General features: G+C 40.6%; 1 protein-coding gene across 3 annotated transcripts in view; it reads right to left on the bottom strand.

The window, feature by feature from the left end:
• LDLRAD4 (low density lipoprotein receptor class A domain containing 4) overlaps nt 1-17,139 on the bottom strand; it is a 285,556-nt gene that overhangs the window by 171,766 nt on the left and 96,651 nt on the right. For all 3 annotated transcript variants that reach the window (XM_085052480.1, XM_085052478.1, XM_085052479.1), the window contains exon 2: nt 10,412-10,869. In XM_085052480.1, coding sequence (XP_084908606.1) covers nt 10,412-10,451 — 40 coding nt within the window. In that variant the 5' untranslated portion in view covers nt 10,452-10,869. The remainder of the gene's footprint in view (nt 1-10,411; nt 10,870-17,139) is intronic.

Here is a 17,139-nt window from a genome sequence, read left to right on the forward strand (position 1 = left end):
CATGGAGACAGACCTATGGCTGTGAAGAAGAGGGAGAGTGCCCCAGTTTGCCATCACGTACCAATACATCTGCTTAAACCCCTGGGAATCTCATCCTGATGGCTTTTAAAGAAAGTTTAAGGATTCAGAGGCCAAACTACTGGGTAAGTTTTGCAGTCAAACAATAGTGGTGTGATCTTAATACATTTTAGTAGAAAGGATTCAAATATGATACAGAGGAATTTTGGTTTGCTATCAAACTCCAAGCCTCTGGGATCCAGATACTGTCAAAACCCACCTGCTTGAAGCTCCCTTGGTTGAGAAACCAGCTTACGTACAGCCTTGGTAAAGATGGGTCTCAGAAAGCAGCAGTGTTATTACAGCTGTATCACAGTGTTGTGACATAATCTCAGAGGTAAAAGAGTATCTTTGGGTGCTTGTAAGAGGCTGGAAGGGGTTGAAAGCTACACCATATTAGCAAGTAATGATCTTTCTAGAAACAGAACATTTTGGTTATTCACTGTTGCCAAGGGCTGAGTAGAAATTAAAAAGAGTGTGAGTATCCCTCTAGAAAGAGTTTGGAGCTGAGGCTGGGCAACCCCCGGGAAGAAAACCTGGGAGAGGCACAGCGTGGGGTGCATGCCAGGGTGGATCCATGTTGCTCCCTACTGAAGTGCTTCTGTTAAGAAAGCCAAGCCCAGGATGAGAGATGTAGCAGATACAGGCTACACACGCGTTCATAGAAAGGCTCAGAGGAAGGACTGTGTCAACCCATAAAACCCAAACCAAACACCAACCAGAAAAGGCTAGCAAGGAAGTTCACACCCATGGCTCCTGGCCTCTTTCGCTAAAAAAGCAAAAGATTGTAAATATCAGAGAAGTAAATGTAGCATTTAATCTGTATACAGGGTATTACCTTCTCCTCAATAACTTTTAGGTTTTTCTACCACATTTATCCTGCAATGTCAAGTACTTTTACTTCTCCGTTTACCCAGACTGCAGTCTCTGGTTTGTAAAGGCATTACTACAGCATAGAGCAAAGAAACATAACATTAATCAATACTATTTATTTTATGGTAAAAGAAAACTCAGAGAATTAAGTCAAATGGACCTGCTTGACATTACAGAAAAACCAAACGACAAAACATTTTACCAAAACTTCATCTCACCTCGAAAAAAGTGCATGAAAATAACCTGCATCATTTTTACATGAATAAAATTAGTTTTTTCTAACAACACATTTCTACTTAGCCACTGTATCTCTTCAGCTTCCAAAAGAGCACAGTCAAGTGCTTCAGTAGCTTTGCATTGATTTGGGGTTTAGGCTTCCTCTTTTAGCACTTTAAAGTCTGTAACAAAATGCATTTCCAACCTGCCTCACACTGGTGCTCTGAGACAAGGAGTCAGCCCTGCTCCCACTGCTCAAGACCACCAGCAGCAAAAGGCAAAAGGCCTTTTCAGCAATAAAAATACTCTCAGCCAGCCATGGGCACAGCCTAACTGCCTCTTTTCCCTTTAAAACAAAACAAACAAAAAACCCTACCAACCAAAAAGAAAAAAAAAAAAAAAAAGGGCAGCCCACCTAATTAATTAGAAGGAATTAACAGAAAGCATGCACTGCCAATTTAACAATAAATTTTCACCACTTTTTATTTTCTGACTTTAACTTGAAGGGACTATGCATGCATTTTGTCCTTTCAAGAAGCCTGCCTTTTTATTATGATTTAACACTGAAACATAGCATATTTACAGCTAAATTTATTGTCATATTCAGTCTGGAATTGGCCATTTGGCTGATTAAGCTGCACCATGCGAAGGCACTGTGACATGTACTATTAAGAAATGAGAAATGGCAGATGGGCATTTCCAAGGAACCGTCAGCTTTGCAAATGGCAATGCTACAGCCGAATATCATCTGCTAAAAATGGTTATTAAAGGTGAGGATCCAGGCTTAACATCCTCCCCGAACATGCTGGAGCATTTCCTCCCACTTTGGTAAGAAGTTTGGCATTTCCACCAATATACTGCTCCATAATATAATTTTAATAATAGCATTGGCCATGATGTTTCTCCCAATTCTCTCAGTTTGAATCTTCTTTTGCCCTGGTGTGTCCAAACCACTTATTTTCATTTGGCTCTGGACTGCCAGAAGAGCCATCAGCCCATGCACATGTACCCAAAACTACACCCAGACTGAAAATTTAAGGACATCTAAATGGAATTTCAATTAAATCAAACATGAACAAAAATTTAATGAAAAAAATTTTTTAAAAATATTCCCAGATCAGAGTAAGTAGGAAAGCCTGATATGAATGGTGTTACATGATGCAGTAGTCTGCAGGTCTGTGGAAGATCCTTTTCCAAGTCCAGTGACCCTCAAGTTGCTCCACATGGCATCACACCACTGCATTTCCTCTGGAGTCCTAGTGGCTTATATTCTGCCTTTCTTTGACTGCCATTCATTGAGCTCCAGGTGGCTTCACATGGCAAGGCCACCTTCTGCTAGTGACTTCCACTAAAATTGTTCACTTTAACAAGTGGAAAAGCACTTCACTGAAACAAGCAAAAAGGGAAGGAAGTCTTGCACCCCAGTTAAAAGTAAATTTGAAAGGAGAAGCATTTAAAATGTAAAATCCTTGGCTTGTGTGACATGTCCCTCTATTTCCACAAGGATTGCCACAGCTCAAGCAGCAAAGGCAGTACCTGGCCAGTTGCAGATTAAACAGTCCTCCAACCAGACGTTTTGAGAACTACCTATTTTCTTGAGGTGAAAGAAAACAAAGAAGAAAACACAATGTTTCACCTACATAAACTTTGGGATCAAACCTTAAAAGCCAACCTCCTAGGTTTGAAGAAAATCCTAAAGCAGAAAGCATTGTTGTTGTAATCACTGATCATGAGGACAAGAGAAGAATTAGGTTGTGACTAAAAGCCACCACTCTCAGGGGCAACAATGCTCTCAAATTCATTTTCACAGTTTCACACTCTTCTGTAATTCTATTAAAGTTTTTAACCCCAAAGAGGAAACTTCCAAACAATGCATTACTATACTTAAAACAGTACTGCTGAATGCTACTGAATGTAACATATTTAGATAGCAAACTCTTAGAGATTAAGGTTATGTCTTCTTCCATGTATTTTTGCTGAGAATACTATCTGTACTCCAAAAATTGCTTACCCTAAATAAAATATCTAAGGAATACAATGGAATGTGATCTGTTACTATCTGTGTGCTGAGTAAGGGGCATTGCAAAAAGCAGTCTGTTTCTCCCAAGAACTAAGAGACAGCCAGAGTCGTCTGTGAGTGACACAGTAACCTTGAAAATTCATAAAATAATGCAATTGTTACAAAAATTGCAGAGATTTTAGTAAGGCCAGACCAGTTTCATGAAGCAGTTGAAAACAAAACTGGAACAGAGGGGGGTGAGAATTCTCTGCTACATATGCAAGCTGCATTTTTAAATTAAATGTTTATCCGTACTTGAAAATCATGCAAATAATGACAGCAGCAATGTGGGAGATCTGTATTAATGTATAAATGAATTTTCAACTGTTTTCAATATTAATTACACTTTATACTTAATAGAAGACATTTCAAACCTGTTTTTCTATTTTACATTGAGCCTCAATTATAATTCTGAGGAAGAAGGCTACCTTCAGCAGCAGATATACCAGTTATATATCAGTTTTGCTCACAATAAAGAAAACAACCTCAGGGGATTGTTGATTCGGCTTTGCCCTATTTTTGGTTATTCTTCAAAATTATCTTTTAAATATGCTTATTATCTAAGAGTGGCAGAAGAGTTTCTTAAAATACCTGCATACTGTGAAACAGAAGAATGGATGTAGTATTTCTGTAACATTAAAATATTTCTATAAAAGTTGCACAGACATAGAAACATATGTCACATCCCCCAAAAATAAGATGTCTAAAGAAGGCCAGGCTATAAGGAAAGCAATAGAGTAATACTCCAGCAAAAGGAGAGTTAATACTTTAAACACCCACGACTCTTAATCTATTTTTTATCAATTATTCCAAGAGCTCAACAGAATCTACTTAAACACGGAGATGATAGAGTAGTACAGGTGGGTTACTAACTTTAAAAATGTACATTTATTATCCAGGGAACCAGCAATAATAGCATCAAAGAAAAGTAAGGCTGGAAGTGCTCTCATGAAGTCCATTCCCCTGCCCCAGGGCAAAATCAACTATACATAAACCATTCCTGACAGATATTTGTCTAACTTGTTCTTAAAAACATTCAGTGACAGAGACTTTGCAACCTCCCTAGGCAATCGGCTGCAGTCCTTAACTATCCTTACCATTAGAAAGATTTTCCTACTCTCTAACCTCAATCTCTCCACTAAAGTAAGCTTGACTGTTACTTCATGCTCTATCCCCAGCAGAACTGGAAAACAGTTTCTATTACTCTACTCTTTACATGAAATTTCCATATATTTTTAAATAGTTATCACATCTTCCCTCACTCTCCCATTCTCTAAATGCATAATGGCCAAGTAGGTCATATGCAACCTGCTGGAGCAATTTATCTGGTCTCCCATGTAATCCCCTCGAGGAGCCTCCCTATTCTGGCACTACCACCCCCGTACCAGAGACAGCTCCACCCAAAACGCCAGCAGTTAAGCAAAACAAGTCACAGGGAGAGAAGCCAGACTGAATGACAGCTTCTCAGATCGCCTTGCTGCAAGGAAAGGTCCCACACAAACCAGCAGAAGCCACTGTGGAAGGGATGTGAAGTGGGAAAAGACAATCACCCCAGAGAAGGGTGGATGAACAGAGGAAGGGTTGAGTCTAGAAAAGAGGGGGAGTGGCTCTTACGCAACCTGGAATTAGGTTGCAGTTAGCTGGAAGTCGGAGCGGTCTGGAAACAAAGTAAGGTGAAGGAAAGCAGTGAAAAGCAGGAAGATTGCCAGAAAGGTAAAGACTTTGGAAGGGCAGTGAAACCAAATGTACACATGGGGAGGGATAAAGGAGCCTCAATACAGAGAGAGTATAGAGCACTGATGGGAGAAGAGGCAAAGAGAGGTTGGGACAGCATGAAACACAGGACAAGAAATGCAGCAGAAGTCCTGAGTGCCAGGAAATACAGCCCAGAGGTGAGGACACTGGAGAAGTCCCACCAAGCTGTGTTTCTATGAGCTTCTAACAGATGAGTTCTGCTTCTCTACTAAAGCAGGGCCTGTGGGAGGACCAGCCAAGCTGAGGAGTTACTCCTTGGGACTAACCTGGTCTCTCTGGATAGGGCCCAAGGTCAGGCTTCAGTGACAATGACTTTCAGACATAAGGCTGCAAGGGATTATGGAAAGATTTGAGGGTGCCATCACTTTCACAGGGAAAGGTGTGAGGGAGAAGATATGCAGCTATGACAGAATGGGATCAGAAGATGACAGGAAAAGTCAGTGCTAGACTGAAGGGCAGGAGCCTACTGCACAGAGCAACCTCTTACTATTTATTCTGGTTTCCACAGTGCCAGAGCTAACAATCCCTCTAGCAGTGCTGAGGGTCGCAGGGCAGGAAAGCCTCTGAGACAGCCCAGGTCTGACAGACCTTGTGCTGAAACAGAGTTAATAAAATCCTGATGAGCCTAAATTGACCTTGCAAGGTCAGGAGGCTTCATACACTGACTCCTAATCCATCCCATAGTAACCCCCTCATTCTTTGATCATCCTGGATGTCCCCATGCCACACACTCCCCACTGCTGCAGAGCTGACTTCAGAGTCACACTGTTCTCCTAAACCAACACTCAAACCACACACTAGCAAAGGCTGATTTTAAAAACAGACCTTGGCTGCCCAGAATCCCCACCACTGTTACCCCAGCACTGGCATGGCACTGAGAGTGCCAATGCAGAAGGTGTAGAACTTGGTGTGCAAGCGAGGAGGTCCTTCTGACCATCACACCAAAGCACTGCTGCGTCATGGTCAAATCTTGTCATGCAGCTCAGTGCATCAGACACATACCCTGACACAAAGCTGCGCTGTTTCTGGGAATCCAGGGAAAAAAAAATCTTCAAAAAGTCTGAGTTACTGCTCTACTCTGAAAAAGACCCTTTTTTCCATTCCCAAGGGTCATGTTGCCTAGACCTCTGGCCATCCATTCAGCTCTTCTCTGGATGCTTTCAGTGGGCCCACAAAATGCTGCTCAGAGCAGAAATAGTACACCAGCCACACAAATGCCAAGTAGAGTGGAAAAATTATTTTGCAGGCAGACTCCTGTCCATATATTCTAGCATAATATTCATGGCATAGTATTGTTGATTCATAGCCATTTTCTGAACTCTTGCAACTGCCCATCTGTTTCCTGCAGACCTGGTGTCTCACCAGTCACTCTACATTTTGATTTGCACAGCTGATTATTCCTGTTGAACCACAATTTAGAACTTGTCCTTGATGAACTGCATCGTATTTATTTCAGATTAGTTCTCCAATATACCACGTTAATTTTGAATTCTAATCCTGTGCTCAGAGGGTTTACATACTCCCCCTGGTTGGTGTCATCTTGAAATTTTGCACGTAGATTCTATCATCTAAATCATTAATTAAAACATTGAATATTTTCTGGCAATCTAGGGCAGAATCCCACTTGACAGATCCTTCTAGATTGACTGTGAATCACTAGTAATTTTTCTGAGAACAGCTTTCCAGCCAACTGTGTACTCACCTTACCACCTGGTTTATGAAAAGGTGAAAAGACTTCCAAAAATCAAAATATATTATTTCTCTACTTACAGAAAAATTAAGCTCCACTGAGAAGGTACCTTCTGGGGGGAAAAACCCATACAAATTCATTTATCATATATTATCTACAGGCTAATTACTAAAAAAATCAGTTCACTATTTGATTCAAACTTTTTTCCCCAAGAATTAAAGATAAGCTAGCTACTCCAAAGGAGACAGCAAACTACCCAGTAAAGTTTACACGTAGGTGCAGTGATTGTCCTGTCACACATTTTGTGAACCTAAACTGTCTTCCACATGTGCTCTAGTACAGCCACTAATTGCTCAGATATTGCTTCAGCTATTTCACCCTTCTGTTGAAGAGAGAATTTAATAAGCTCCAGCATGTTCTAAAACACCCATTATCCTATCTCATTAGTTTATAATCTGTTCTTTTCCTGCTCTAGCTGGAATTCTTACCTTTCTCTAGGTGGCATTTCTTTTCCCACCACTTGATTACAGATCACCCTTTTCAGCAAAGAATGATGCAAAAAATTACATGAACCACTCGATCCTTTCTGCACCATCAGATCATGAGTTTTGTAATTCCCTCTCAACTAGAAGCCCAGAAACTCAGTCTTCCTCTTATTACTACTGAGAATGTAGTATGTTTCTTTGTTGCCATGCCCTTTATTAGTTGTACCTCGTTCTGTGAACCAGCCTACCTGATGTGACCCTTGCATTCTTCTCATCTTCTTTTATACTCATCTCCAGTAACAAATTGAGTTTCCCCTTTCTGTATGAATCCTCAATTACCAGATCATACAATTTTGTCTCTTCTCACACTTTTTTACTGAAATGCCTTTCGTTTGGACTTTTAACACTCTTATTATGACTGGGAAAGAAAAAGTTATTTCCTTTAAAAATTGCTAGATTTTCTCAGGTTTGTATCCCAAGAAACATTACCTATCAGTTCTATGAGCTCAATGCAATCTACTTTCTTGCATACTACTGCTTTTATTCTCAGGTTCTCTCTTCTCACCTTCTGAAGAATGATAGGCTCACTCTTTCCTGATTGCTACCACTCAAATTGCATTTTACCATCACGGGCTCAGCCATCTCTTTCCTGATCAAGCCTAGGAGCACTTCCCTTCCAGTGCTCTTTCTACATTCTGTAATCCTGAAACTATTATACTCACATGATCTACTGAATTTAGTATTTAGCCTGCAAAGTGAAAAGATTCCAAACATTTGCTGTTTGGTAATATATGATGAAATGATTGGGTGAGTCCATCCCTTGGAACAGGAGTCATCTGCAAAAAAGGGAATCTTTGGCATCTGTGACAGTAAAATGAGCATACAGACAGGATCAATATATCTTCTAGCCAAAACTGTAAGCCTTTCCAGGTCACAGCAACTAGCAAAGTGGAAAGGATGTTTAGGAAATACTCTGAAGGTAGCTACACAGAGGCACTTTCCTCCCAGGCTTCTTTTGCCAGGACTCTGGTCAGCTTTAAATTGAGATTATTACTCTGATTGTTGCAATAGCTGCAATCACTTAGCATGTCTAGATTCAGTGTTGACACCACACAGGCTTCAGATCTCAAAGCTTTTTTGTACAAATTAGCTCCCTTCTCATGGGGCCATTCCCCTCTGCTGCTAGCAGATATTGTTCTCTCCTATAGCTAAACTGGGACTCCAATAAAACAAAAGGAGCACTACAGCAAGGATCAGAGGAACAACCATATGCACCTGCCATTACACTTTTATTGCAACCCTTAAATTAGCATAATGTAGTCTGATGGATTTCTCTGAGAAACACATGCCTGCCCACTGTTTCTTGCTGAGTACATCATATAAATCTAATAAGAAACAAGATCTCCAAAAAGCAAATATGGCTATCAATTTAATACAAGTCTGACATTTTCTCCTCATATAAAGAAAATATAATTCAACCTGTTTCCTTAACAAGTCTGCTGAATGTATGGTGCACCTTAATTTTAATAATTCTTTAGTACAGCTGCCAAGATTTGATTATGTTTATTAACATCTTTACCTAAGGGCAATTCCAAAGGAATACAAGAATTTTTTACAGGAGACCAAGCAACCTTCAAGCTATTAGGTCTCCAGAATAGGTCTGACTCTGTTGGGTTGCCATCACAGTCTGACTGTTGTCCTGGGCTTCCAGGGACCCCAGTTTCATCTCTCTGAATTTTATGCAGCACTATTTGCCAGGTCTTTTCCATCCAGCAGCAGTCATGAGGTTACCAGCTTTCCAACACACCCCTGCCCAAGCACCCTGGTCACAGTGCCAGCTTCTGGGAGCTAAGGGATAGCAAACACAGTGGCAGAAGCATGTAAAAATGGAGAGAAAATAATGTAATATTGCAGGAGTGGTAGAAATAATGGGATTTTCAGCAAAGGAGAGAGCCAGGATAAGGAAGAGAGCAGATATCCTCACAGTAGGAATTTTGGAAAAATTTTGGAAAGCAAAAGAGTGACAAAAACTCCTAGGAAAGAACTGAGAACTGGCAGAGAACAGCAAGGACAAACAGGACAAGAAGAGCAGTGGGGAGCTTTAGGAGGGTGCTGCTGGCTAGACAGAAGAAGGAGAGCCCTGCGGTTATCCCAGACTTCACATCTCCCATCAGCACTGGAGCACATGTGGAGAAGAGCTTCCTGTTGCCTCTCCTTCAGGACACATCTCACTGACACGCACTGAAACCATGCTGTAAATCAAAGCAATGCAAGGCAACCGAGGCAGTTCAGAGCTGCACCACCACTCCAAACTGCTGTGCTGGTGCAGACAGCTGGACAGAGTCACACCCACTACAGCCAAAACTTCTTCTAAAGGCAAACGTTTTATATTAGAAAAATAAATGTCTTGCACATCACTAGTTTACACTGTGGTACTAATCCATTATCTCGACCTACTAAAACAAGAGGAATATCAAGTTGATTTTCTTTGCATTTCTTGCTGCATCTCAGCTGGCCGGCAGCCGTGGAAAAAAAGCAGCAGGATCTGCTCATCCTCTCTGCCTCCTCCTGCTTCTCAAATCAGAAACCATCCCAGACAGGGAAAGCACTACATGAACTCCAGCAGACTTTACACTAGAGGGAGCTTTCCTCAGAAAATCACACCGCTGTGGCATCCTCTGTCTCATTACATTATTTTCAATCCATCTACAGAGAAATCCATCTACACCAGACTGAGGTGAAGCAGCTACCATTTAAACCCTCCAGTTTTGCCAGCTCAAGCATTGCAGCAGGTCAGTGGTGCAGGGGGGAGTACAAAGAGAGGGTACCTGGCAAGTTCTGCCCAGAGATGTGCTCTGGCAGACAAGGTAAGGCTCAACACTGACTTGTTGCTGAGAAGCCTCCCGATATGAACAATGTCCATCCTGCAGCCTCACAAAACTCCTGTGCTGAGCACAAGAGCAGCTTTACAGACTGCATTTTCTGCTGACCCAAGAGACCACTCACGGTTAAGCTGTTAATGAGTACTTTAATGAGGAAAGCTCAGATAAACCTTCCCCAAGGCTTCTGGCCATCCTTTTCTGAAGGCTTAAACATGGATCACTATGCTCTTCACTGCTAATACAAGTGTTGAACTAGTCTTCAAGTGAACTGTTTTAAAATATTATTTAAACTGAAAGTACTTCAAGATGCTAATGGCAGTGAGGACCTATTCAATTTCTCTTCTAAACTTTAGTAAACTGTCCCAAGACTATGAGTGGAACTAGAAGTCCTTACCTGTGAAAGCATTTGTGGCCTGAAAACCAGCTTCCTGCATACTGCTCTTCCAGCGAAGCTTGAGATTCCCGTCTCAACCTGTCCTTAATGGAGACAACTGCTGAGCTTGTTGCTGTCAAGTCACTTCCATCTTAGCTCATCAGAGTCCATTTCTCTTTCCATTCCTGTATTTGGCACCATCCAGTTCCCACCTGTTCCCAGATCTTTCAGTGTGTAGGCAGAAGGGATCTGCACTGAACCTAAGCGAAAGTGTTGGACAGTCCGATCAACCAGCCAGCCAGAGGATTTGTGCCATGATGAATGTGAAAATGAAGCAAATTGCCTGTCAAGATGTCCTTTCCCTTTTACAATTAAGTTTTAATCCTGTGTTCATCCAGCACCATTTTGCCAGGTCTCAGCCAATGGTGATCTTCAACTGTCTCTCCTCTCTTGTGTTCCTCTGCCCTCAGGTACGCTCACTGAGAAATTAAAAAAGAAGAGATTATGTTTCCTGATGACCTGTAGCAACACTAAAATTAACAGACTCCAGGGAACAAAAACCCAAAATACATTATCAGGGATTGATTGTACACATTAAAGGAGATCTTCAGAAGGCAAATCTTGCGATTTTGCTGAGATGCAAAGTGTGACCACACAGCTCTTTGAAGTGCAAAGAGGAACAGTGCTGAGGGTGTCATATGCATCTCTGAGAACATGATATGATTTACATTTCAAAAGCCATATTTAGCAGAGATGGGGGCAGCAATACAATAACAAAATTGCAGTTAAAAGAGAAAAGGAAAAATACTCAAGGCTCTCAAGTCTAGTCTATTCAAAACCACAGTGAAATTATTAGCATTTCATATAGCTGCTTCCCTCCTTTTCTGAAGCAGGAAAAGAGAGAGCTGCATGCCAACACTACCTATGCCATTCTTACAGTCTTCTGTGGTTAAAAACCTTTGTATTTCTTCCTGTTGATTATCAAACTTTGTATGTCTCGCTGTTGATCATCTTTCAAAAATCTCAGTTGTAACACAGATGACACAATTCAGCTGCCCTCAGACATTCAGTGAGGTTAAAAACACCCACAGGCTACACAACAGAAAGTTGGTGACAATTTTCTTGATACTGCTACTTCTACATAGCATGGATACTTGCAGCTCACTGAAAACTGGAGTTGTTCCATGTCCAGCTTTCATAAACTAGGATACAATTACTTTGATGGGGTGAAGGCGAACAGCAGACAAGCACATGTTTAAGGAGAAAATTATTTTAAAAAATAAGAAAGAAAGGTCTTGGAGAACCCACTCACTCCCCAGCCATCCTGTTCCCTCATGTAATGATGCTTGGCTCGCTATCTCCCAGCTCAGTGGCACACACAGGTTGAAACTGTACCTGTGATGATCTTGACCTGCTAATGGATTTTAGATGATGAGTCCAGCCAGGGCTTGCAGCAATTGATTGGACCCAAGGTCCACCTGCTGGAGCAGCCTATATCAGAGTATGGCAGTGCCAGCAGCCGCTGCTTTGGAGAACAGTGCAAGACTCAGCTCAGGGAGAAGGCGGGAATAACCACTGCTTGCTCCCCTGCCCCACTTCACCCTCACCTGCAAGATCTAGAGACGGGCTTACACCTGAAGCACAAGTCTGAATATCCCAGACAGTCCAAAACTGCAGAGAAGATTCTCATGCTCCTTGGGGTACAGTCAGCTAGGCCTCGAGGACTTCATTAGGGACACGCCTTGGGGGACAAAAGGGATCTCTTCTCAAGTGTGCCACTGAAACCAAGTGAGCCTGACACCTGATGAATGTCATTTTCCTTGGAACACAGTGAATGAAAGCTAGCTGCTAGCAAAGATGAATCTTAATGATATTGTGTTTTCCCCCAATTTTGTTATTCCACCATTACTGAAGAACACATGTTTTTGTCTCAACACACAGCACAGGAATGACTGATTAGTTCTTGTATTCAAATCTAGTAATTTGCATTCAAATCAAATAAGGTTACAGGACAGATTTAAGATGTTTTCCCCATTTCTTACACAAACATCTCAACCTAATAAAGAAGAAGGTAGAAATTAAAAAGGAGAAAGAAAAGAAAAAATTGTGTGTAGTATCTTTTATCAGAAAACACTGCATAAAAATTTTAGAATAGTGTCTAAAAAGCCATTATTACTGAACGTTTTACAGGTCCTTGAGATGCTTTTCCGACCCTTTGAAGTGTTCTATGCAACTAATATCCATTTCATATGGGGTTATTTTATTCTAAAATATATACAGCTGAGCAAGTATAATATACATACACAGCAGCACATAGTTCTTTTGGGTCTTAACATTGTGCTAATTATTTTATAATGACTATAGGTGGATGCTGCACTCATTTCCCAAGCTTTTTCTCTAGAGACCTGAGTTTCCTCTATATTTATACGAGCAGGTCTGTATTTGAATTCACATTTTCAGTCTTATAACGTTTGATTTTGGTTTATAAATCCAACATTTTGATGCTTCTATTTTCAGCATTTTCACTTCCCCATCTTAGATATGCTCAAGAGATGTGCAGTAATACCTTAGCATACAGGGTAACTCTCCTATTGTTATATCTATGTATTAGATAAAACAAACTTCTAATTCTTAAAATAATAAAATATTTTCACTTTACTGAAAATTAATATTTTCTTAAAAGAATAATTATTCTCCACATCTTCACAGTTCTGCTGAACTAGTTAAGAACCCAATAGTGCTGAAGAAATGCTACAACACATGCACTTTCAGTAACCACTGCTTCTTCAGATAGAAAGACCTAATTTTAACAACATTACAGGACACTGAAACACTTAGAGAGTTCATTCAGACCAGAACATTTAAAGGACAGTGCACTGCATCAGGTGTAAGTCCTTCCTTAAGGATTCACATGAAAGTAGATGCTGATATCTCTTGACTGCCCTTAGTGAGCATTTTCTATCACTGCAAAAGTGCTTTTCTCCCATGGCAGATCATGAACTCGGAGGTGGCTGGCAGGATGTAAGCAACTGGAGCAGGCACTTGGGGCAAGGCTGTGCAGTGCTCAGCACTTGCTGGGCCTTGTCACAATTCAAAACCAAGTTCAATACTTATAAAATGTTTCACCCTTAGAGCTATATGGGCTATTGAATGATCATTTTCATTAGGCAGACTTTAATCTGTCCCATTTGCACCATTTCAGGTTTCTCAGACTACAAATGCATCCAGGTGAAGATGACAAAGCAGCCCAAATGGTACCACAGCAAATCAGGAAAACTGCAAATTCCACCTAAAACAGCATGTAGAGTTATGACCTTTCTATTGTACTTCACATTATCCAGAAATTTTCCATTAAAGCTGAGCTTATGCTCAAAGGGAGGAGGTCTGTGTTTGTTTCCCAACAGACTGGCATGTTTGCATGCATGGAAGGGGTCAGGACCTCTGCTGACATGTTTCAGTGTGGCTCAGCCAACTCCAGTGAAGCCATGTGTTTATCTTTTTGTACCAGTGTGGTGCAGAAATGCTGAACCAACCTGCTTAAAGGACCGAAAAGTGAAAATACATATCTGGAAGAAAATAAACAATACTGATAGAACTACAATAAGGTGGGATCTTTGATGTAAGTTTTTTACAACCTGCAGAGACCCCGGTGGGAACACATCCTATTACACTGATTAGATGGCAAGAGAAAATGTGGACTAGAAAGACTAGAGATTTTCTCTTTGCTCCATCTGTTGCCTCCTTTCCAAGAGCAACAAGAACTCTGCTTCCACTTCTGCTTTCATTCATCCACTGCAGTGTTATATGAGTCTCAGAAGCAAACCAAAGCAACCCATTGTGTTGTGTAAATATGTAGCTGTGCGATAAAGATTTTCAGCTACTATGCACTTGCAGGATGGATTACCTAGAAGAAAAATCAAGTCCATTTGTTTTCATCCTCTCCACTTTTCTCAGATTTGGTTCTGAGAAAGACACCACCATCTGAACCTCACATAAACTGCAAACAGAAAGCATTCTGACTATTTAACACCTTATGTGACTTGCATGTTCTCATCGTACATTTAGCTAGTAAACCTGTTATTTCCACTTTCTAAACACTTGAAGATGAAAAAGGGTCACTGTAAAAAATAATCTGAGAGAGAAAAGAAATAGTATAATTAAATCCTGCATTAATATCTACATTTTATGAAGTGTTATGCAATCATCAGCCTGGAAAAGACTGGAGGAACTTGTTCTGAAAGAAGAAGTGAAATACTGCTTTTTCCAAGACTGATATTTCTGTAAAATCTTGAAAAACTCAAAAGCACTGGCTGACATGTAAATGCTGCAAGTTGGGTTTTTTTGTTTAGAGGGGGAATTTTTCCATTTCCTTTCACTATATAAAGTCTGCTTCTCTGGCCCCATGCTTTGGTTCCCACACAGGCATTAAGAGCTCACTCGATGTGCTGCCAGAAAAGCTACAGCCATGGGAAGCATTTCCTGTGATGGCCCTTGGCATCCTTTAGGATGATAAAGGACAGCATTTCACTAAGGTGTATAACATTTTCCTCAACAGGAATATCTGTACAGTAAGCCCACGCATTTACATTTCAAGAAAGTCACCAAACAGCTTGTGAGCTGTGGTTTAAATTAAATTAATCAAGGGAGGCCTCATGCTTGGATTTCTTGCTTTCAGGTGAACGAGAGTAAAAGGGGAGAGAGCTGGAGCTACGCTGCCTTGTTCTCACTGTGGTCCCTGCAGAAGGCAGGTGCCAACAGGGCAGACCCCAGCAGGAGCTCGGATGCTGCCAGCACCGACCTGCTCCGTGGATGAAAAGAGGACAGAAACAAGGCGGGCTGAGCTGGCAGCAGGATTCCAGCTCAACGGGAGATTTAAGCACATCTCCAAATTCAAGGGAAAAGTCTTCTGACTGAAACCCAGACAAGTGCTGAACTATCCACATGCTGAAACGCTCTGCTGAAGTAAGACCTATACTTCCCATAGGTAAAGGCAGCACAGATTTGGATATATCTTTAAGAAGTTTCACACTAGAAAAACACTTCCAACGTTTTGTTTTTATAAAACTGGGTTTTTCAATATATCTTTTAAAGTTTGCTAAAGCAATTTAAAATGAAGCTCACATATAGCTCACCTCCCCAGCTCCTTTTGGATTTACCAAGTTTTCCAGGCTTTGGTTTTGCTTCTCACTAGATAAATTAATATCTACCTATTATAACTAATATTTTCCAGTGTTAAGGCCTGCATTTTACTGTGTGATCCTCATTTACTTTATTTACTTCTATCTATCATTTGTCTTCCTTCCAAGATAGCATTGCACCAGTGCCATGTGAATCATGGTTCTTGGGAAATACTGTGCTCCGTAACTCAAAGACCACTTAAAAAACTCAAGGCAACTTTCACAGGAGACCATACATAAATCATGCAGAAAAGAAGATGTTTATGTTTATCTAAGCGCATCTTTCTCTTTCTCTCACCCGCATATACACATATAATTTGTTTTTACATTCAATCTTCATTATTTGCATAGGTCAGTTGTGACTTTTTTAACGGCTGCTGAATTTTGCTTTTTTGGTGCATTTAAGTGACATACAAAATGAGTTTTTATGTTAAGTTACTTTATACACATTTATATTCCTACAGGTATTTTCAGATACTCTTAAGGAATTGCATCCAAGCTTCTTCTTACTTCATTTTTGGTACAGCACCCCCTGAACTGGGGCAAATAGACGACAAGCAATGCGAGGTGTGGTCTTTCTTTATTAGCTGAATCAGGAAACAGGTCTTGAGAAGAGGGCGTATGGCCAAACCCCAGCAGTGCTTTTCTAGCCTGGTAAGAAAATGTTCTATAAAGCAAAATATATTCCCAACACCAGCACACACTGCAACAAACATTGCAAACAAGATCCAGTTTAAAAGAAAAAGGATGGCTGTCTCAGTGCAGACACCTCTTCTTCCTCCTCCTGTTTATTTCTTTTTGGAGTGAAGCAACAAACTGAAGCAATGGTAAAAAATTGGTCAGTTTGGTAGCTTCATGCCGAAATAAATAGCCTCAAGTAATTATATAGAAAGTAGTATTTCACAAAATCACAGAATATGTTGTTTTAGAAGAAGAATTATTAAGTCCAACTCTTGGCCCTGCCCAGCACCATCCCCAAGAGTCACACCAAGTGTCCGAGAGTATTGTCCACACACTTCTTGAACTCAGACAGGCTTGGTGCTGTGACCACTTCCTTGGGGAGCCCTTTCAAATAGGAAGAAATCCCATAAATAACTGATAACATAAATGAACATGCTACATTCCCTTTCATTAATCTTGTTAAGTGAAATAATTCATTTGGGTCCTCTGTTTTCCATCTCTGCAAACAAACTAAAGAGCCATACATTTTATCATAGCTGTGCTGACAGAATGCAGTCAGTGGAAAACTTTACTAAGACCTCCATGACAAGCTACTGGATTTGGATGAGATAATTATTGGGAGGAATTGTACAAGCTGTGTTATGCAGTGCAAATAAGAAGATTGCATTGTTTATTTTTGGAACTTAATAAAACTATAATTACCAGAATCTGTCAAGAGAAATCATTAATCATGCTGCTCTGTGAACCTGACCAGTCAAAGAAAAACCTGAGCTCTGAATTTTATTTGCCAAAATAACAAAAAGGTAGTAAGAGCAGAATCCAGTCTCAACACTTTCCCAGAGGAACAAAGGGTCACTATTTGAAGAATAGACTGGTAAAAGCCTATTTGTA

This window comes from Lichenostomus cassidix, chromosome 2 (genome assembly GCF_008360975.1).
Source record: "Lichenostomus cassidix isolate B80296 chromosome 2, HeHo_3.0, whole genome shotgun sequence".
NCBI classification, from domain to species: domain Eukaryota; kingdom Metazoa; phylum Chordata; class Aves; order Passeriformes; family Meliphagidae; genus Lichenostomus; species Lichenostomus cassidix.